Raw genomic sequence first — 21,799 nt, 5'->3', positions numbered from 1 at the left:
GAACACTCCATACGAGACATTTTATGAGTCTCTTTCTGAGTTCTCTGTCCATACCGCTGCAGAAGATTCTCCTTTTCTTATAAAACGCCTCTTTTGCCATTGCTATCCTTGTTTTAATTTCTGTGGTGCACTTCCAGTCGGTGTCTATCCTGCTTCCAAGATACTTAAAATTTTGCACCTGTTCTAGTGTTTCTCCATTCAGCACAATTTTTATTTCCTTATTTCCTCCTATTGCCAATACTTTTGTTTTATTTGTGTTAATTTTCATTCCATATTTTTTTCCGTTAGTTGCAATGGTGTCCACCAAATCCTGTAATTCTTTTTCCCATGTGGCTAGAAGGACCATGTCATCAGCAAATCTCAAGCACCCTACTCTTCTTCCTCCAATTTCTACTCCTTTGTCATCTAATGAGCATTGGTCAATCATATTTTCCAAGTACAGGTTGAAAAGAGTAGGTGATAAACAGCATCCTTGTCTTACTCCTTTCCCTAGTCTGATCCAGTTTGTACTTTCTCCTCTCACTTTAACTGAAACTTTTTGATTAAGGTACAATGAGTTTATAAGTCTTCTGGTTTTCCAGTCCACTCTCTTTTCCCTCATAATAGTCGCCAGCTTGTCCCAAACCACATTGTCAAATGCCTTTTCTAAATCGATGAAGCACATATATAGGTCTCTTCCTTTTTCAATAAACCTTTCTCCCAAGATTCGTAGGAGCCCTATTGCATCTCTGGTGCCCATATTCCGTCTAAAGCCAAACTGCTCCTCGCCGAGATTCTCCTCTATTACTTTTCCAAGTCTTTTATTAATTATTCTTAACATCACTTTGGCTGCATGTGAAATGAGGCTGATTGTCCTGTGCTCGCTGCATTTCTTGGTTCCTTGTTTTTTCGGCAATGGAATCATTACTGTTGTCAAAAAGTCCTCAGGCCATTCACCACTGTCATATATTTTATTACATAACCTCAATATTTCTCTTATTCCATTGTGGTTCAAGCATTTTAGTATTTCTCCCGGTATTGTATCTGTACCTACTGCTTTGCCATTTTTCATTGCAGCAATGGCAGACTTTACTTCTTCCATTATGATGGTCGGTCCTTTCTCTTCATCACTTACACTGTTGTGTGATTCAAGTTCCAGAGTTTCTGGTTTGCTATTTGTGTCATATAGCTCTTTTATATATTCTTCCCATCTCTGGAGGACATCGTCACGATCTTTATACACTACCTCTTCGTCTTTACTCAAAATTTCCATAGTAGCACTTCCTGCTCTGTTTTGTTCCCATGTCATAGTCTTTACTCTATTGTATAGTAAGTCGTATCTTCCTTTCCTGTCCAGTTCTTCAATTTCATCACATTCCTCTTTTAGCCATTTTTTCCTAGCCTGCTCTGTTTCTCTTCGCAGTTCGTTATTTAACCTTCGGTATATCTTTCTTGCATCTTCAGTGTTCTTGTTTTTCAATTTTCTTCTCTCCTCCATCTTGGAAATCATTTCTTGTGTGACCCATGGTTTTTTTGACTTTTTCCCTTTTACATATCCGATATTTTGCTGTCCTGCTTTAATGATTCCTTCTTTCAGCATATTCCAGTACTCGTTGGCATTATCAGGTGCTTCTTTGTCTCGTAATGTGTTTAGAAAGTCCCGAGACAGCATTTCTGTAATTTGTTCTTTGTTGGACCTTATCTTCTCTAGATCCCATTTCTTCACCATTGTCGCCTTTTTCAGTTTTTTCATTCTTATTTCTATTTCTGCCATAAGTAAGTTGTGGTCACTATTAATATCTGCACCTGGTAATGTGTGCACCTTCTTGATTCCATTCCTGTATCTTTCTTCTACCAGTATAAAATCGATTTGGTTTCTATATTTATCCCCTGGTGATTTCCAAGTGTAGAGCCTCCTCTTATGGTTCTTGAACCATGTGTTTGCCACTATCAGCTGCCTTTCCCTGCAGAAGTCAATTAACCATTCACCTCTGTCATTTCTCTTTCCAAGACCATGACTGCCTACTATGTTTCCCTCTTTACCTTCTCCAACAATGGCGTTCCAGTCTCCCATTACTATTTTGCAGCATTTTTTATTTTCGTCCATTATTCTCTCTATTACATTGTACGTTTCCTCTACAATTTGGTCATCATGTTCTGAAGTTGGCATATACAGCTGGACAATCAGTAAATCTTTTTGTGCTCCTTTCAGCCTTACACCAATAACCTGGTCATTTGCATAGTCTACATATTCCACACATTTAGCCAATTCCTTTGTCATAATCATTCCTACTCCATTAATTCCTTTTACTTCTCCTCCTGAGTAGTAGAATACATATTCATCTGACTGCAACTCTCCATGTCCATTCCATCTTACTTCAGCAACTCCTACGAGGTCCATATGATTCTTTTCCATCTCTCTTTTAAGGTTTTCTAGTTTTCCTGCTTGTAGCAGAGTTCTGACATTCCAGGTACCAATTCTCGTTTTGATTTTTTGCCTCCTTTCAAGTTGTCCCCCCCGGAGATCCGAATGGGGGACTATTTTACCTCCGGACACTGATTTAACATGAGAGGAAGCCATTTTTTGTGCATAAAATGGAGACTGCATTATGCAGGGAAGATAATCTGCGATGGTATTCCATTGCCTTCCACAGTTCTGGAGGCCGCCCCTAACATGGGATACAGACGCCTTTTGCAGCCGCCCGCTCCGGGTCAGACGCTGCATGAGAAGTATAGGTTGGAAAATGAAAGACCCCTAGCCCTCGAAACCTAATAGCATCAGGGTCGGAAAAGAACAAGAGCTAGCCGAGGGTGGCCAGATAGGAAAGATAAGAGTGAGGAGCCTGGCATAAGTAAGTGGAAGCAATGCCAGGACTCAGCTCGGGGCCCCGTGGTCGCCAGCCACGTATCACTAGGTGTGACTCCCTGAGGTGTATTCGATAGTACTGAACTTTACTATGTCGTTGTATGAGCCATCTATAAACAGATATGTCCAGTTCTTGATTCTCACTATGTCACATAACCTTCGGTTCTCCCAACTCACTATTCGATAGTACTGAACCCAAATGGATAGTGAGTTGGGAGAACCGAAGGTTATGTGACATAGTGAGAATCAAGAACTGGACATATCTGTTTATAGATGGCTCATACAACGACATAGTAAAGGAATTCCAGTTAGTGGCCTGATTATAAAGTAAAAAGCACCTGCATTTAACAAACAACTCGTTGGTAGAAACTTTTTTGCAGTGAGCAAAGGTTGGCTACCAAACTGGAAAAAACGACATAGCATTCGGAGGCAGACAGTCACCGGGAAAAGCTGCTCAGCTAACGATAAGGATGCTGATGAGTTTGTAAGCAAGAAACAGAAGATAATAGAGGAAGAAGATTTAACTGCTAATGCCTCTTATAATGCTGATGAAACAAGACTCTTCCTTCAAAAACATTAGCTGCCAAGAACGAGAAGGAAGCTCGTGGTTACAAGCAACAGAAACCGTGCATAACATTAATGGCGTGTTGTAATGCAAAATGGGAGTCATAAACTACCGCTTTTGATGATTGGAAAATCCCAATATCCATGTTGTTTTCAACAAACTGACATAAATACTCTACCAGTGCAATATTGCGCTCAGAAGAAAGTGTGGATGGGCAGACAAATATTCTCTTGGTGGTTCCATGAAACATTTGTACCTGCTGTGAGAAAACAGCTAAAGAAGAAAAATCTTCCACTGAAAGCTATCCTTATAACTGACAATGCTCCCAATCATCCTTAGATATTTCTCTAAAGTCCGATGGTATACAAGCACTCTTTCTCCGAACCAATGTGACAGCCCTAATTCAGCCCATGGACCAGGGAATTATTCAATCAATTAAACATCATTATTGACATTCACTTCTCACCTCCTTGCTTAACAAAAGTGAAAACAACTCTTTCGTGACTATGCTGAAGGCATGGAAAGCAATTAACATATGTGATGATGTTTTCCAAGAAGCCGAAGCATTAAAATGGAGAGCGTTACCATAATGAAGAGCTGGAGAAAATTGTGGCCATACATTGATGCCGAGTTGGATTCAGTAGTGAGTGACAGCAATGAGCCAGTCAATTTGGAATTATCAATTACTTTGTACACTGACATGTTCCATAACCTTCCAGGAGTAGAAGAAATTGATGATGAAGGTGTTACTGAGTGGCTGAATGAGGAAAACTGAGATACAGACCAAAATTTAACAGATGAAGAAATAATCAAAAGTGTGCAAGAAAATAATGATGAAAGTGATGAAAAAGAGGGCACAGGAGGAGAGAGTATGAAGATTTCTCACACTGCTGGTGTTGAAGTCGCCGAGGTCTTCCTGGAGTACATTATGCAACAACCAGATACATGCAGTATCGATGTAATGCTTGTAAAGCAGTTGCGCGGTAAAGAATGCCACCATCGCATATCATCATTGCAACAGTTAAAAATTAGGGACATATTTCAGAGTGAGTGATACAACTGTGTAATTGTGTACAGTGTTAACTCAAGAACTATTTTTCCTTTGAAAATTAATGTATTCTTGGATTTAATAAAGTATATCTTCTATGTTTTAAAATTGTATCTTTCAGTTTAATAAAGTACAGTGCACTATATCCCCTATATTTTCAAAATAAATAAAAAACAAAATAAATGAATAACATAAATTTCAGACACTCAATAATCCAGCACTTCCGCTAATCCGGCACCCATATGTGCCAGGAATGGCCAGATGTTGTTCTGCTCTGGCTGAAGATTTGTGTGTGTGGTGTGTTAATTTTTCTACTGTTTGCATGTTTTTTGATTTAACTTGTCTACAATATGGGTAGTATAACCATTTTCTACTGCTATTTGTTTTATTGTGTTTAGTTCTTGTGTGTAGTTCTGTTTGTTCATGGGTGTTCTGTTTAATCTGTGGAGCATGAATCTGAAATTTGCATGCTTATGTGTCAACGGTTGGTTCGATAGGTTGTGAATGGTGGTGCTTGTGGTTGCCGGTTTCCTGAATATTGTGAAGGTGTGTGCGTTGTTTGTTTTTTGTATTGTGAGATCTAGAAAGTGTATTGTGTTGTTAGTTTCTGTTTCTAATGTGAAGTTAATTTTTGGGTGTAAGTGGTTTATTTCATTGTGTAGCTGTTCTATGCGTGTATGTGGTTCATCAATCAGGCATATTATGTCATCAACATAATGGTACCAGTATATAACTTTGTAGTTCTTTTATTTTATTATGTGTCTGAAGATCATGTTCTCCAGGTTGTTCATGAATATGTTAGCTAGGAGGCCACTGATTGATGATTCCATTGGCAGTCCTTCGTCTTGAGAATAAAATTCTTTGTTGAATACAAAATAATTTTGTGATGCTATGGTCTTGAGTACGGTTGTTATTTCATTGATGTGTGTGTATGGTATGTTTCCTTGTTGTTTTAATCTTTGTGTGATGATGTTGATTGTTTCATTTATTGGAATGCAAGTGTACATGGATGTGACATCGAATGACATGAGGGTTGCTGTGTCTGGTATGTGTATGTTCTTGATTCTGTCTATTAACTCCTTTGAGTTTTCCAGATTCCTGTTGTTATGAAACGTGTACAGTTTTTTCAGTAGTGTGTGTGTTTGTTGGGCTAGGTGTTAGGATGGAGCATTTTGGAAGTTAATGACGGGTCTTAATGGGATATTATCCTTATGAACCTTTGGTAAGGCATTTAGGGTGGATGCTTTTGGATTTTTCTGTGTCATCCTCTTTACCTGGCCTTTTGAGAATGTATTATTGATGTTTTTCAGTGTCTGCTGAATGTTTTTCTGGTATCTTGCTGTTGGGTCACTGATCAGTTTTGTGATGTTGTTGTCTTTGAGAAAATCTAGTGTTTTCTCTATGTATTCCTTTTCATCCATAATTACAGTAACATTCCCTTTGTCTGCTCTTGTTACTATGGCATTGTTTTAATTTTTGTTTAAGTTTGCTGGCTGTGATTTTCTCTGGTGTTTTATGATTAGAAATAATTGTGGATTTGTGTGTTCTGATTATCTGTGTTATTTCTGCAGCTACTAATTCTCTTGTCAAGTTCGCATTAAAATTTGGTGTGCTCAGTCTTTCTTGTTCCTGTATAATGTGCTCTGATTCCGTTATGAGGTTTTCTATTGTTTTGTGTGATATGTTTGTGCTAATGCTGTGTTTTGGCCCTTTTTGTAATACGCTCTTTTCTTGATTGGTAAGATTTATGTCAGTTAGGTTAACGATTCTCTCATGGAACTGATATTGTTGGTTGAGATTGTTTTTAGTGGGTGTGTTTGTGCTGTTGATTATTCTGTTGAGTTTTCTGTTTTGTTTCTCTCAGTTTTCCTGCATTACTTTCTGAATATATGTCTTTTCTCTCTCTGATATTTCCTCAAAGTGAGCTGGTATTGTAAATTTGTTGGCCAAATCTAAATGTGTTTGGTAAAGTTCACTGTTGAGTGACTGCTTTTTTAGCATATAATTTCCTAATTTCTTGCTTTAGCCACAAAATCTCCACTTTCTTTGGTGCAGATGACATGCTTCACAATTATGTTAGTCCATATTATATCAAACACTCTGTGAATCTCACAGTGGGCATTAGTCCTAATGTTTCAGCACATCAGTGTGTGTGGGGGGGGAGGGGGGGGAGGAGAGAGAGAGAGAGAGAGAGAGAGAGAGAGAGAGAGAGAGAGAGAGAGAGAGGGAGGGAAGGAGGGAGGGAGGGAGGGAGGGAGGGAGGGAGGGAGGGGGAGGGGGAGGGAGAGGGAGGGGGGGGGGGGAGAGAGAGAGAGAGAGAGAGAGAGAGAGAGAGAGAAGGGGGGGAAGGGGGGGTGAAGTTAATGATGTCACTTGATCTGTTGTAAGGAGCATACATGCCTTTCCTCAGAGAAGCAATTTCTGCTCCATCCACATAAAATACTTATACGTAAAAAAGCACTATACACTCCATCCACTGTTGGTTAAATGTCTCATTAGGTAGTTGGCGCTTTCAATGTCTCTCACCAATTTAAAGGAGCAAAATTATTTCACTCTCCACAGTGCCTGCTTGGAAAATTAATATGAATAATTTAAGAAAATTAATTAGAAGTTTGATTTAAAATGGCATGCTGCTGCTGGATTGTTTCACTAAAAGGTTTAGAAGGATTTGGAGCAAGTATATATATTTGTCACTAATCTGTAGATTTCTGGTGAGTTACGATTAAGACAAAAAAACAGGGGTGGGGGGTGAGGAAACAAAAAAAGAAAAAAGAAAGTGTAACATCTCATTTGATACAATATTGGAGCACCTATTCTGATGGTGATGCATTGTGGTGACCACAGCCATTACGAAACACATCACTTGAATTCACAATTGTGAATAATGACTACCATCAGCTGTTAAATGAATTGATGACAATGTAAATTTGTATCGGACCACAACTTGAACCCAGATTTCCCACTTATCTCAAGCGGTCGCTTTACCATTTAGCTATCTGTGCACGACTCAAGGCCAGACCCAAACTTCCTTATGTCATCAACCATACGTCTACGATCTGTACTCATACATCTATTATGTGTATTCCCGTACACATCAGACGTTGTGCTTCAAAGTCGTATGCCCAGTATCAGCAGATAAATACGACATTGCAGTGCCCGTGTTATTCTGATGATGATGAACTGTGGTGACCACAGCCATTATGAAACACATCAGATGAATTTGCAATTGCGAATAATGACTACCATCAGCTGTAGAAAGGAATGACAACAATGAAAATTTGTGCCGTACTGGGACTTGAACCCAGATTTCCCACTTATGGTGTGTAGTCATCTTACCATTTGGCTATCCGTGCATGACTCATGGCCAAACCCAAACTTCCATATGTCGTCAACCATGTGTCTATAACACATACTCGTACATCCATTATGTATAGTCTCATACAGATCGGATGTTGTGCTTGAAAGTCGCATCTGCCAATGCAACTTTCAAGCACGTCTGATCGCAGATGTATGGTTGACAACATATGGAAGTTTGGGTTTGGCCAAGAGTTGTGCATGGTTAGCCAAATGATAAGCTGACCACTCACAATAAGCAGGGAATCCAGGTTCTGGCACAAATTTTCGCTGTTGTCATTCCATTCTACAGCTGATGTGGACATTATTTGCAAATGCGAATTTATCTGATGTAATTTGATATTCCCCCAACTACTATGCCATAGATGTTTTTCCAGCAGAAAAAAGTGTTACTTACCAGAAACAATTCACAATGCTTGAAAATGATATATTCATATGCATATGCAACTTAAACATCTAAATAAATTTCATTTTGTTATTTTTCCCTAAGTGACACACTGTTATTATATACACTCCTGGAAATTGAAATAAGAACACCGTGAATTCATTGTCCCAGGAAGGGGAAACTTTATTGACACATTCCTGGGGTCAGATACATCACATGATCACACTGACAGAACCACAGGCACATAGACACAGGCAACAGAGCATGCACAATGTCGGCACTAGTACAGTGTATATCCACCTTTCGCAGCAATGCAGGCTGCTATTCTCCCATGGAGATGATCGTAGAGATGCTGGATGTAGTCCTGTGGAACGGCTTGCCATGCCATTTCCACCTGGCGCCTCAGTTGGACCAGCATTCGTGCTGGACGTGCAGACCGCGTGAGACGACGCTTCATCCAGTCCCAAACATGCTCAATGGGGGACAGATCCGGAGATCTTGCTGGCCAGGGTAGTTGACTTACACCTTCTAGAGCACGTTGGGTGGCACGGGATACATGCGGACGTGCATTGTCCTGTTGGAACAGCAAGTTCCCTTGCCGGTCTAGGAATGGTAGAACGATGGGTTCGATGACGGTTTGGATGTACCGTGCACTATTCAGTGTCCCCTCGACGATCACCAGTGGTGTACGGCCAGTGTAGGAGATCGCTCCCCACACCATGATGCCGGGTGTTGGCCCTGTGTGCCTCGGTCGTATGCAGTCCTGATTGTGGCGCTCACCTGCACGGCGCCAAACACGCATACGACCATCATTGGCACCAAGGCAGAAGCGACTCTCATCGCTGAAGACGACACGTCTCCATTCGTCCCTCCATTCACGCCTGTCGCGACACCACTGGAGGCGGGCTGCACGATGTTGGGGCGTGAGCGGAAGACGGCCTAACGGTGTGCGGGACCGTAGCCCAGCTTCATGGAGACGGTTGCGAATGGTCCTCGCCGATACCCCAGGAGCAACAGTGTCCCTAATTTGCTGGGAAGTGGCGGTGCGGTCCCCTACGGCACTGCGTAGGATCCTACGGTCTTGGCGTGCATCCGTGCGTCGCTGCGGTCCGGTCCCAGGTCGACGGGCACGTGCACCTTCCGCCGACCACTGGCGACAACATCGATGTACTGTGGAGACCTCACGCCCCACGTGTTGAGCAATACGGCGGTACGTCCACCCGGCCTCCCGCATGCCCACTATATGCCCTCGCTCAAAGTCCGTCAACTGCACATACGGTTCACGTCCACGCTGTCGCGGCATGCTACCAGTGTTAAAGACTGCGATGGAGCTCCGTATGCCACGGCAAACTGGCTGACACTGACGGCGGCGGTGCACAAATGCTGCGCAGCTAGCGCCATTCGACGGCCAACACCGCGGTTCCTGGTGTGTCCGCTGTGCTGTGCGTGTGATCATTGCTTGTACAGCCCTTTCGCAGTGTCCGGAGCAAGTATGGTGGGTCTGACACACCGGTGTCAATGTGTTCTTTTTTCCATTTCCAGGAGTGTACATTCAGTGTGTTCTGTGTCAATTCTTTGTTTAAGAAAATTAATATGGTGCATTCTATTAAGTGACACTCTACATGGTATTGTCTGACAGAGTAATTAAACAAAATAAACAGGTGTAAACACTGTATAAAATGTACTCATTTTATGTAGTAAGTGAAAGGTAGAATTACACTAAGTCCACTGTGCTTGAAGTTTCAAACAAGAATATTGATAAGAAAATAAGAATACTAGCAGTTCATGTTTTCTGAAAACATAGCTGTTATCTTTGCTGACACTCCAATATAGCATTTGTCTGAAAGTGATAAGAAGTCCAAGATATAGCAATGTAGAAAACTTCTTAGATGAGAAAGTAATATGAAAATATCTTCAATTTTAAAACAATGGAAAATCTGGAAAGGAATAACAGAATAATGATCTGAATTAGAACAGAAATTTATCACACAGAGGAGGTGCTGAGTGGCAAACATACACATTCAAAACTAGAAAGGCTTTTGTACAAAGTCCTCCATCTCTCTCTCTCTCTCTCTCTCTCTCTCTCTCTCTCTCTCTCACACACACACACACACACACACACACACACACACACACAAACTTAATGACATTTATGTCAAAAGATAATTTATCAAGTATGCCACAGTTGCGTTTAATATACCAATGAAAATAATCAATTACTGACAATATAATGTATACAGACAGATAATAAATCTACTCACCAAGCAGTGGCAGAAGAACACACATGAAAAGGTTTAACTTTTGGAAGCTTTTGGAGCCAGTGGCGCTTTCTTCTGGCAGAAGAATTGAAGGGGAAGGAAGAGGAGTGAAGAAAAAGGGGAGATGAGATAGAAAGACGGATTGTTGGGGACTGCAACAGATGAGATTTGAAAAGCTGAGAGCTTGAAGTTCGAAGACAAGGTTATATGCACGACAGAGATTACTACTAAAACATTGTGCATGGGTTAATAAGAGTGGAAAGCTAGTTCATTGTACGTAACAGAGATGGGAGGGGGACAGTGAAAAATAGACACGTCAGAAAATGAAAATCTAGAAAACTAAAATGGAGTGAAGAAAAGAGTAGTTACTGTGAAAAAATGCTGAGACGGAAGAAATTAAAGTAAATTGAGGCCAGGTGGGTGGCAAGAACCAAGTACATGTTGTAGTGCAAGTTCCTACCTGCAGAGTTCTGCGAAACTGGTGTCTGGGGGAGGAATCCACATGGCGCATGTGGTGAAAAATGCACCGAGATCATGACTGTCATGTTGCAGAGCATGCTCTGGAAAAGGATATTGCGTGTTGCCAGTATACACCCTCTGCCTATTTCCATTCACCCTGACTGATAACTGGGTGGTAGCCATGCCGATGTAAAAGGCCGGACAGTGCTTACATAACAACTGGTATATGATGTGGCATTTCACAGATGGCACTCCCTTTCTGCCAGTTAAAGGGCTGGAATGGGTGGTGGTAGGAGGGTGCATAGGGCAAGTCTTGCAGTGGGGACGGTCGCAGGGGTAGGAGCCATAGGGTAGGGAGATGGGTGCAGAAGGAGTATACTGTCTGACACGGATATTGTGGGAGGGTGATGAAAAGCTATTCTAGGTGCAGTAGGCAAAATCTCAGACAGAATGGACCAAATTTTAGGGCATGCTTTTAGGAAGTCATGGCCCTTTTTTTTTTTTTTTTTTTTTTTTTTTTTTTTTTTTTTTTTTTTTTTTTTTTGAGGAATCAGCAGATGGCACTGGAAATATGTTTTTGAACTGTTGGGGTAATTACATCCAGTGAAGGCTGAGGTGAGAATGGTACTGTTACAAAGAGTCTGCATCCAAACAAATACCTTTGTCTCGAATGCCATGGCAGTATGGAAGGGAACGTTTGACATGGATTCCAGCCTTTAACGGGCAAAACATATACTATCAAAGGGAGAGCCGCCTGTGAAACGACACTTCATGCACCAGTTGTTATGTAAGCACTGTTTCGCTTTTTACGTCGGCATGACTACCACCCAGTTATCTGTCGGGATGAATGGGAATAGGGGGCGAGGGTGTATTGGGCAACACACAATATCCTGCTGCAGAGCATGCTCAACAACATTACAGTCACAACTCGTTGTGTGTTTCAACACATGTGCCACCTGGATTCTTCTCCATAACACCAGTTTCTCTGAACTCTGCAGCTGGGAACTAGAACAAAAACATGTCCTTCGTTCTCGTCACCCAACTGCCCATATTTGCTTTGATTACTTTTGTTTCTGCATTTCCTCATAGTAACTACTCTTTTCTTCACTCCATTTTAGTTTTCTACACATTTCATTTTCTGACTGTCTATTTTTCACCATGCCCCCTCCCACCTCTGTTACATACAGTGCACTTAGCTTTTCACTCTTATTAACTCATGCACTATGTTTTAGTAGAAATTGCTATCATGCATATTACCCTGCCTTCCACCTTTAAGTTCACAGGGTGACTTTTCTGGACTGTACCCCTTTTTCTAAACCTCTCCAGGCCTTTATCTTCACCCCTCTTCTGCCAGAAAAAGGAGCCATTGGCTCCTGCCACTGCTTGGTGAGTAGATTTTTTATCTATCCATCTATGTTATATTGTTAACAGATGCTGTTTAAATAATTTGAACTAATAAATAAAGCACTGTTGACTGAAACCAGCTTCAACCATTTAATAAGACCTCAAGTGACGACTGCAGCTTTCAAGAGAGTAGCGGTTTGCTGTTTTTTTATAATTTTGAAACTTCACAGCTCATGGATTAAATTCAACACAAATCCATTACACACTTATTTATAGAGACAATGTTCTTACCTGAAGTTCATCAGCACTTAGTTCCAGAATCTCATCTGCGCAGTCAACAGTTTCAGAACGCCGGTGTCTTGCTAAGAGTACTGAAGCAAGCACAAAATTAGGTATGACACGAACATCTGCATAAATCTGGGGGGGGAAAAAAACCTCAAAATAATTTATGGTATGTAGTCACTTAGCTACAGGCATATGCATATTAATGACTTGTGTAAAAGCATTCTCATTTTATCATTGTTAGAAATTTGCTGTAGCAATGTAGAAATAAGAATTACACTCGTAATATATCAGTCATAACCAAAGCAGTGAGTTCTATATGTTAATAAAATGCAGCATTAAAGCAAAGTGGGATACATAACATGACAGTACCAACTACAAAGGCCCACTTCATCATTACTACTCTGCAACAGATGGAAGCGATGAAACACAGGTTAACAGTATCCAGTAATTACAAATGAGATGTTCATAGGAGAGAACACTCAGTAGAACATTGTGTCGCAAAGTTTGCAAATTTCGAGATGGCAGAGTTAAAGGTGCAATGTGTCTGCATTACATTTTGCCTGAAACTCAAGAAAACTTTTACAGACACACACCAAAAGGTGCAGGGACCCTACGGTGATGAGGGCTTAAGCCATACTTGGTGTTACGAATGGTCAAGGATGACCATTCAGGATGTTCTGTGAGGTATACTTACAAGGCTTATGTCACAAACGTCTATGAAACTGTATGTGACAATCGAAGACTGGATGTCCAAGAATGTAACATTTCATCTGGATCATGTCATGAAATCCCGACACGGCATCTTGGTATGTATTGTGTTGCCGCCAAGTTTGTCCCATGGCTCATGAGCCAAGTCCAGAAAGACATTTGCCTCACAATCCGTGAAGAGCTTTCCTATTGCACAAATGAGAACGAGATGTTCCTTAAGAGAATCATGACTGCTGAAAATGGGTGGGTCTACGGTTATGATGTTGAGACCAAGATTTGATCTTCACAATGGGTCAGGAAAGGTTCTCCAAGACCAAAAAATGCTCATCAGGTCAGGTCAAATGTCAATGCCATGCTGTTAGTTTTTTTTTTTTTTTACTTTGAAGGATTAGTTCATTATAAATTTGTGCCACAGAGACAAACTGTTAATCAATGGTACTATTGGGACATGCTGCAATATCTGTGAGAAAATGTGAGAAGGAAATAGCCTGAAATGTGGTGACACAATTCAAGGCTCGTGCCTCACAATAATGCACCCACACATTCATCGTTGTTGGTGCATGACTATTGCACAAAATACAAAATAATTGTGCTACCTCATCTTCTGTACTCTCCTGACCTGGCCCCTGTAGACTTTCTTCTGTTTCCAAAGTTGAAAATCCCATTCAAAAGGATGATATTTGCAATGAAAGGTGAGATAAAAGAAAATCTGCAAATGGCTCTTCATGCTATCCAGCAAGATGCATACCAAGACTGCTCCTAGAAGTGGAAATGGCATTGGGAGCGGTGTATCAATTGTAGAGGAGAGTATTTCAAAGGAGACCGGACACAATAAGTAAATGGCAAGCATAAAAAAGAATTTGTGGAAAAGTTTCCGAATTTTTTGAACAGACCTCATATATTGATGTTTGTGAAATGGTCTGATATTTTCGACCTGTGCAAAGGCACTGTTTTATGCACTTGACGATTGCCTAAGTGACAAAAGTGCAAGTGTGTATTGAAAAAGAAAAAAATCAGTCCCTGGCAGAAAAATGACTCCCTTCATGAATAAAATTCGAGATACTAGTATGTATCCTTTAAAATTACACCAAGATATTATTGTTTCTCAAGGCGTAAGGAGGAAGATCCAAAGAATAAACAATTGTTAGAGAATGATACAAAGAGTACATTTTGTTAAATATGTTATGTACTATGTTTGTTGGTGCTTCTATGAAGTGGGCTTATCAGGATTACATGACACACATAAAAGATTAATCAAGAGTCTTCAAATGTTGTAAAATCTGTTACAAAAAAAGTAAGTGTTAAAGCTGGAGAACGACAATTTAAGTAATAGAACTTGTTGCTAATTGCACAAACCTACTAAGCTGCCATAGCAGGAGAAGAGATAATAATCCTACATAGTGCATCCCAGGCAGCAGATAGGGTGGTAGTGGGGGGGGGTGTCCAATCAAGCTTATTGGCGGAGTGGGGTGGAATAAGATAGCTCTTGTGGACCAAACACACCCTCTGCGGCTAACAACTGTGGCTGTAAATTGGAGCTTGCTCCACCTAAGATTAATTAGCTTTGAAAGACAAATGTGGAAAGGCCTCTTAGGGGGGGTGAATCATTCCTGCCCAAAAGGGTAGGTAAAGGCTACAATGGATTCAGGGGGTAGCCAATTAGAAGAAAGCAATGAAGTGGAGCATTTGCTATCACCCAAATGCATACTGATACACAAAAAGAAGATTCAACATAAGCATATACATTACATAACAATGTAAGACATAAAATTGCTACTTAAGACCAGAAAACTCAAGAATTTCAAAGACGAATTAAATTTTAAAGCAAATTAACAGCAGGGCTCCAAGAAATGAGAAAAACGATAGAGGATCCATTTGAATCACAAGGCTACAGAATTTATAATGGGAAACCAGGACAGAGCATAACGAAGAAATGTCCCCAGTTTGGAACACAAGTTATAGTGAACATCAGAATAATAGAGCCAATAACTGATTTTCAAGCAGTATCACCAAGAACTGAAACTCTGACTTTTAAAACAATGGACAAAACCTACGCAATTATAAATGCTCATGTCACCACAAATGGGGGGCAAAAAAATTTCTAACAAAAACGAAGGAAGAGGTAGACAAATTTTTGAATCTTCTCAAATGAACTGTGAACGGAACAAATAAAAGGAATGTACAAATCTTACAGGGAGACTTCAATACCCAGCAGGGAAAAGAAAGGAGATATAAAGATATAATCAGAAAATGGAGTCCGCATAACTCTACAAATAAGAACTCTGCAGAGAATGCCACCTTATCTAAATCAACATACGCCAAGAAGAAGCCAAATTAATTAAAACACAGAAACACCCTGACTGGAGGAAGGGGGAGTGGCAGCTAGACCATGTATGTATAGACAAAAATTTTCATAAGGAAATATAAAATGTTAAAGTATTGAGAGGGATAAACACAGGCTCAGATTACTACTTAGTTAAAATTAAAATCAAATTCACTTCATTAAAGAAAAAGAATGAAAAAATTAATACAACAAGGAGGAGGTATGACCCACGTCAGCTAATTAAAAAATGACACAGACCCACAAATAACGCAAACCCTTAAAGTAAGAAATGATCTAGAAGAACTGGTACTAAGTCTCAAGAAACAAGCAAAGAATCTAGCTCCCTTGAACCCATGAAGAAAACATGCATGGTGGACTTCAGAATGTGACAAATTTCATGAAGAAAAACACCAAGCATGGTTAAAGTTTGAAACAAACAAAAGAAAAGCCATCAACCTCAAAATGGAAGGAAAAACTGTCCGACATCAATACCTCTCCTCAGTGCAGCACTATGTGAAGAATGGGCTGCAACTCCCCAAGAAACCTTCCAGCACCTGATTGAATATATGCCTGCAAGATGGAAGCTGTCATTAAGGCTAAGGGTGGGCCAACACCAAATTGATTTCCGGCTTTACCGATGGAGGGCACCGTGAACTTGCCAGGTGTCTGGATACTTTTCATCGCATAGTGTACATCACAATTTTTTGAGTGAGCTTTGTTGTTGGGAGCCTGTGATACTCCCATAAAATTTCAATCTTCGTTCCCTTATGTCTGTTGCATGATTCAATAGTTTCTAGTAAGTCTGCATCCATCTTCTTTTAGGGCCAAGTACCTCCCTTAGAGTTTTGTGTTTTTCTTTTAGGATATCTTCAATGTCACCTTTTCCATTTGTGTAAGTATTTCACTAGCGAACAAGACTTCAGTCTTGATAACTGTGTAACAGCGACTGTTTTTTGTGTGTATGGACATACATTTTTGTTTAAGATATTACCGTAAGCTCTCCTAAGTTTTTGCTTCCAAATTATTAGTGCTATTTTCTTCCCCCTGTCTAGGTTCAACAATACTGTAAACGCATGAAGTATAGAACTCTCTCAATTCGTCTGTATTTTGTAACTAGCTTTTGATTGGAAGCTTTGAGCATATGTAGATTGTTTTTCTGGAAGATTCTCTGGGGGGCAACTCCTTCAGTGCGTCCTTGGGAGTGTCTATATGTTTATTCGCTGCTGTCTCATCATCTGCTTGTATTTACAGATCATCTGCAAAAGCTAGGCAATAGATCTGGTTTTCATTTTTAGGACTTCCAAGTCATGTGGGTTTCCAATAGTGTTGGTTTTTAAGTTATTTTTCCCACTCTCAGAGTAGATCAAAATCAGATGAAAGAGGATGGAACAGATCGTCACCCTGCTGAACACAAATTTTGATCAGAACTGGTTCTGACACATCACCCATGAACTTTATATGTTGATGGTTGTATTGGTGAGTGTTAGATGAGATTTGTAGTTTTTGAGGTAAGTCCTTGTTCTTCGAGGATAACAAAAAGGGAGTGGGAGTGGCAATCCACAAAATCATACCCCTTCTTCAAGTTCACAAAGGACTGTTTCGTATTTTAATAATGTTTTTAAATTGAATATTTGCTCCATAGAATTTTGACCACTGTGGAGCCAGCTTGATATCCACCAATTTTGTGATCAAGTTGCTCCTGAACTCTTTGGAGGAGGCTTGATGACAAAATTTTGTATGTACCTTGCAAGAGGTAGATTTCTTGATAGTTATTTAAATCAGTTTTGTCACTTTTTTGTGTAGTGGCTGAATTAGGGTACATTTCAAATCTCCTGGAAGTTTTTTTGTCTGCCAAATCTCTGTTATGATTTATGAGAGTTCTCTGAGAAATTTGGTCCAAGATTTTTCAGAAGTTTTGCAGGGATACCATTTTATCTAACAACTTTGCTATTTTTGAGTCTGAGGGTTTCTTCTTGTGAAGGGCGAAGCGTGGGTATAAGTCGCAAGTTGCTTAGGGAATCCTGAGGGGGGTTCGGGGCAATTGAAGAACTCCCAAAAATATAGTGCCATTTCCAGAGTTTTCCTGATAGGTCAAAGTGAGTCTTCCATCTGATTTTCTGAAACATAAATTTTGAGGGATATACCCTTGAATTATTCCTGCCAAAGTCCTACAAAAATCTCATGTGTTTTATTTGTGAAAGTTTTCACTGACTGAGTCTAGTTGTTCCTTCATGTACTTCCTCTTTGTTTGTCAAAAGATTTTCATCACTTGTTTCCTGCTTTCATTATTATGTTGTTAATTTTCTGTTGTTATCTTACTGTTATGTGTAAGGATATGATTGATAAACATGAGCCCAAAGTGAAACATCAACATCATCATGAAATAGCACAGGAGACAATGCGCAGTTTGAAAAACAATACATGGTCCAAAGTCAATATAAGAAATGTTTATTTGTAGAAGAATCAGTCAAATTCTTTTCCACATTGTAGATATTTGGTCCCAGAGAGTATATCAGTGAGAGGAGGCACAAATGCTGTAACTCTCTCCCTAATACCCAGTGAATTTTGGAATGCGCATAGGTCCATGAAAGGTAGGCCTACTCATCTAAACCACAGCACTAAGATATAGCCTGTATCAAGATAAACACAGAGGCTAAACTTACAATGAAAATTTAAGATGGAAACAATACACAAAAATGAAGACTTACTAACAATCACCTGCAGACGAATAGTGGGTGGCACATAGGAACACAGAAATATGAGACAATCACAAAGGTTTTCTAGCATTTGCTTTTCTTCTGCCTTCTACACTGCTTCTGAACCTACCATCTTACAAAAATAAACAACAAAATACGTATTATCCTGAATGCAAGAAAACTTGCGAGTGATTATTAAAGTAGACAGGTTAAAGTGGAGGAAGCAAACAAGTGTAACAGCCGGAAGAAGTAATGACATATACAGTAAGGAGGCAGGAGGTAAATTTTGTGAGGCAGCATTGTTTTTTTTTTTTTTTTTTTAAAAAAAACCAGCGGCAGCAATTGCAAAATGAGGATTAATCAAAAGCCTCTGAAAGCTACTGCAGTTAATTGCTCTATAAATGCACCAATGTGGCATCTACCATTCACCTGCAGGTGTCTCCCTGATTTCAAGTTTTATTTAAAGGTGAAACTGAAACATTAATACAATAAGAGTACACACCTGTTCTAGCGTATCTATTTCATCATCACCTATCTCATCCAGGGAAAATGGAAGACTCAAGAGACATGCTACATATTCCACAACACGGCAGCTTGCTAGAGGATTCCGCAGTGGTGCCATAACCATACCAAGAAAGCTTTCAAGTAAGAGTGACTCCAGATCACCATCCATGACTTCTTCCATGCTGTGCTGCAAGAAAACTAGCCATTCCTCATTCTCTATAGGGACACGTTCCTCATGGAGAGTAAAAACTGATGTTGTTCTGCTTTTGTCAGGAACCGAGCTGCTCTCTCTTTTTCCGTTACCTGTGTATATGGCTTTGAAATCAGAATTTGCTTCAAAACATTCATTAGCCTCTTTACAGTCCAAAACATTGTGGAAAGGAGTCTCCTTTGTTGTTTTATCTTCAACTTGAGTGATACTCACTTTCCCTAACCAGTTAGTAAGAGTGGCACACATCTGTTCTTCAATGCAAGCAGCACCATATAACATGGGAACACCTGGGTCACTCAGATTTCTGACGTGACTAGGTCCATGTTTATTATTTGCAGCTATGTAGCTACGATTACACAGTTTTGTATTTTTCACTCCACCAACTTCTGCCAGCAGAGATGTAGTAGTCATCTGGCAATCATCTTCTCCTGCTTTCTGCAGCATCCTTGACATTAACCTTGATGAGAGAGAGAAAAAAAGGAAATCATGTGAAATTGTATTTTCTTATCTTTAAGAGCTCTATACAACACAAAAGGGTTATTTATTTATTTTAATTTTTTTAATTTTTAGACAATGATCTTAGTCCATTAAGAACATTCATATTTCACTAATTTCTTTTAGTCACGTTTTCTTAAATTAAAAATTTATCAGCAACTTTGTACCACTTCTGCTACTGCCTTTCATGACCATTCACATATAACATTGTCAAGTGAATTCTACCTTCATTACTGCACTTAAATTGTATCTTCTCTCCATCTTTTATAATTAAATAAAAAATAATTTCTGACTCCTATTTTACTTAATAAATTTTTAGTTTTTGTGAACATGATGAACAAGTGTTGAAGGCATTAATAATATCTTATCATAATCTCATAATAAACAAAATATAAAACAAAACACACACATGTCAGTTTCATGTCACTTAGATTTTCATATTACAATACTCTATGAATTAAAATGCTAAGTACCTTAAAAATGAACATGTTCCTTTACAGGAAGAAAGAAAATTGAACTATTAAAATGATAAGCGAAGAAGAATTCAATGCAAGACTTCATTAGTGAGGCACTGAAAATTACAGGTATATGTTAATAAAGGAATGATATCAATATAATAGAAGGAAACATTCCACGTGGGAAAAATTATATATAAAAACAAAGATGAGGTGACTTACCGAATGAAAGCGCTGTCAGGTCGATAGACACACAAACAAACACAAACATACACACAAAATTCAAGCTTTTGCAACAAACTGTTGCCTCATCAGGAAAGAGGGAAGGAGAGGGGAAGATGAAAGGAAGTGGGTTTTAAGGGAGAGGGTAAGGAGTCATTCCAATCCCGGGAGCGGAAAGACTTACCTTAGGGGGAAAAAAGGACAGGTATACACTCGCACACACGCACATATCCATCCACACATACGGACACAAGCAGACATATTTATGAGTATACGGAATATGTTGCCAGATATGTAAGTGGCTCAAAGACTTCTTAAGTAATAGAACATATTAAGTTGTCCTTGAAAGTGAGGGTTCATCTGAGACAAGTGTTTCATCAGGAGGGCCTCGGGGAAGTGTGATAGGACCACTATTATTCTCTATGCGCATAAATGATCAGATGGACAGGGTGAGCAGAAATCTGTGGCTATTTGCTGATGACACTGAGGTGTGAAGGAGGGTGTTGTTGTCAAGTGTAGAAGTATACAACATGATTTAGATAAAATTTCTAGTTGATGTGAGGAATGGCAGCTAGCTCTAAATGTAGAAAAATGTCAGTTAATGCAGACGAAAATGGAAAACAAAATGGTCAATTCCACAATGTTGAAAAACAGAATTAGTAGTATACTGCTTAACAGTCATGTCAATTAAATATCTAGACATAATGTAACAAAGTGATATGAAATGGAATAAGCATGTAAGGATTGTAGTGGGGAAAGCAAATGGTTCACCTCATTTTATTGGGAGAAGTTTGAGAAAGTAGCTCATTTGTATAGGAGACTGTGCGCAGAACACAAATGTGATCCATTCTCGAGTATTGCTTGAGTTTTGGGGTATCCCACCAGGTAGATTAATGGAAGACATCCAAGCAATTTAGTGGCATGCTGCTAGATTTGTTACTGGTAGATTCAATCAACACCCAAGTATTAAGGAGACGCTTTGTGAACTCAAACAGGAATCTCTGAAGGGAAGGTGAAGTTCTTTTTAAGAAACACTGCTAACAAAATTCGGAGAACCAGTGTTTGAAGCTGACTGCAAAATGATTCTACTGCCATCAACATACATTTCATGCAAGGACCTTGAAGATACGAAAAATTAGGACTTGTATGAAGGCATACAGAGAGCCATTTTTCATTCACTCTATAGGTGAGAGGGACAGGAAAGGAAATAAGGAGTAGGGGTACAAGGTACCTTCACCACACACCACATGGTGGCTTGCGGGGTATGTATGTACATGTGAACATATTAATGCCTGATGGTTCGCAATTATTTTAGAGTTCTTTACTTCATAAGTAAGTAAAAAAAATGAACATATCTTGCCTGACTTTAATTCAGAATGTGTAATCTGTAAAGACCGACAAGTTGATTATTTGATTTGCACAGTGCAGTAAAAACTTACTTTTAAATTTTAGTAGGAGTAAGTATAATGTGTCATTCATTTTATGAATATTTACGAAGCACGCCACAGGGGGAGAGAAATGAGTGCACTCAGCCTTGATTTCATAACCTGATGACCAATGAATAACTAGGCTTGTTACAGCACATAAAACACTAATGTTCATTAAGGAAAGGTTTTGAGTAGAGAAGCAGTTCCAGCGATGA

At 39.6% G+C, this 21,799-nt stretch overlaps 1 protein-coding gene across 2 annotated transcripts in view; it reads right to left on the bottom strand.

Annotated features, from left to right (window-relative positions):
- The window catches only part of LOC126478698 (serine/threonine-protein kinase fused), a 209,849-nt gene that overhangs the window by 37,779 nt on the left and 150,271 nt on the right, over positions 1 to 21,799 (bottom strand). The window contains exons 8-9 of one of the 2 annotated variants that reach the window (XM_050103723.1): positions 19,199 to 19,442; positions 12,550 to 12,675 (exon numbers count right to left, since the gene is read on the bottom strand). In XM_050103723.1, coding sequence (XP_049959680.1) covers positions 12,550 to 12,675; positions 19,199 to 19,442 — 370 coding nt within the window. Of the gene's footprint in view, positions 1 to 12,549; positions 12,676 to 18,772; positions 19,443 to 21,799 lie in introns of both variants that reach the window. The other variant, XM_050103722.1, reaches the window with a different exon arrangement.

This window comes from Schistocerca serialis, chromosome 1 (genome assembly GCF_023864345.2).
Source record: "Schistocerca serialis cubense isolate TAMUIC-IGC-003099 chromosome 1, iqSchSeri2.2, whole genome shotgun sequence".
In the NCBI taxonomy this organism is placed as follows: Eukaryota; Metazoa; Arthropoda; class Insecta; order Orthoptera; family Acrididae; genus Schistocerca; species Schistocerca serialis.
Note: the sequence above shows the minus strand (reverse complement) of the source record. Positions and strands in the feature narration are given on the sequence as shown.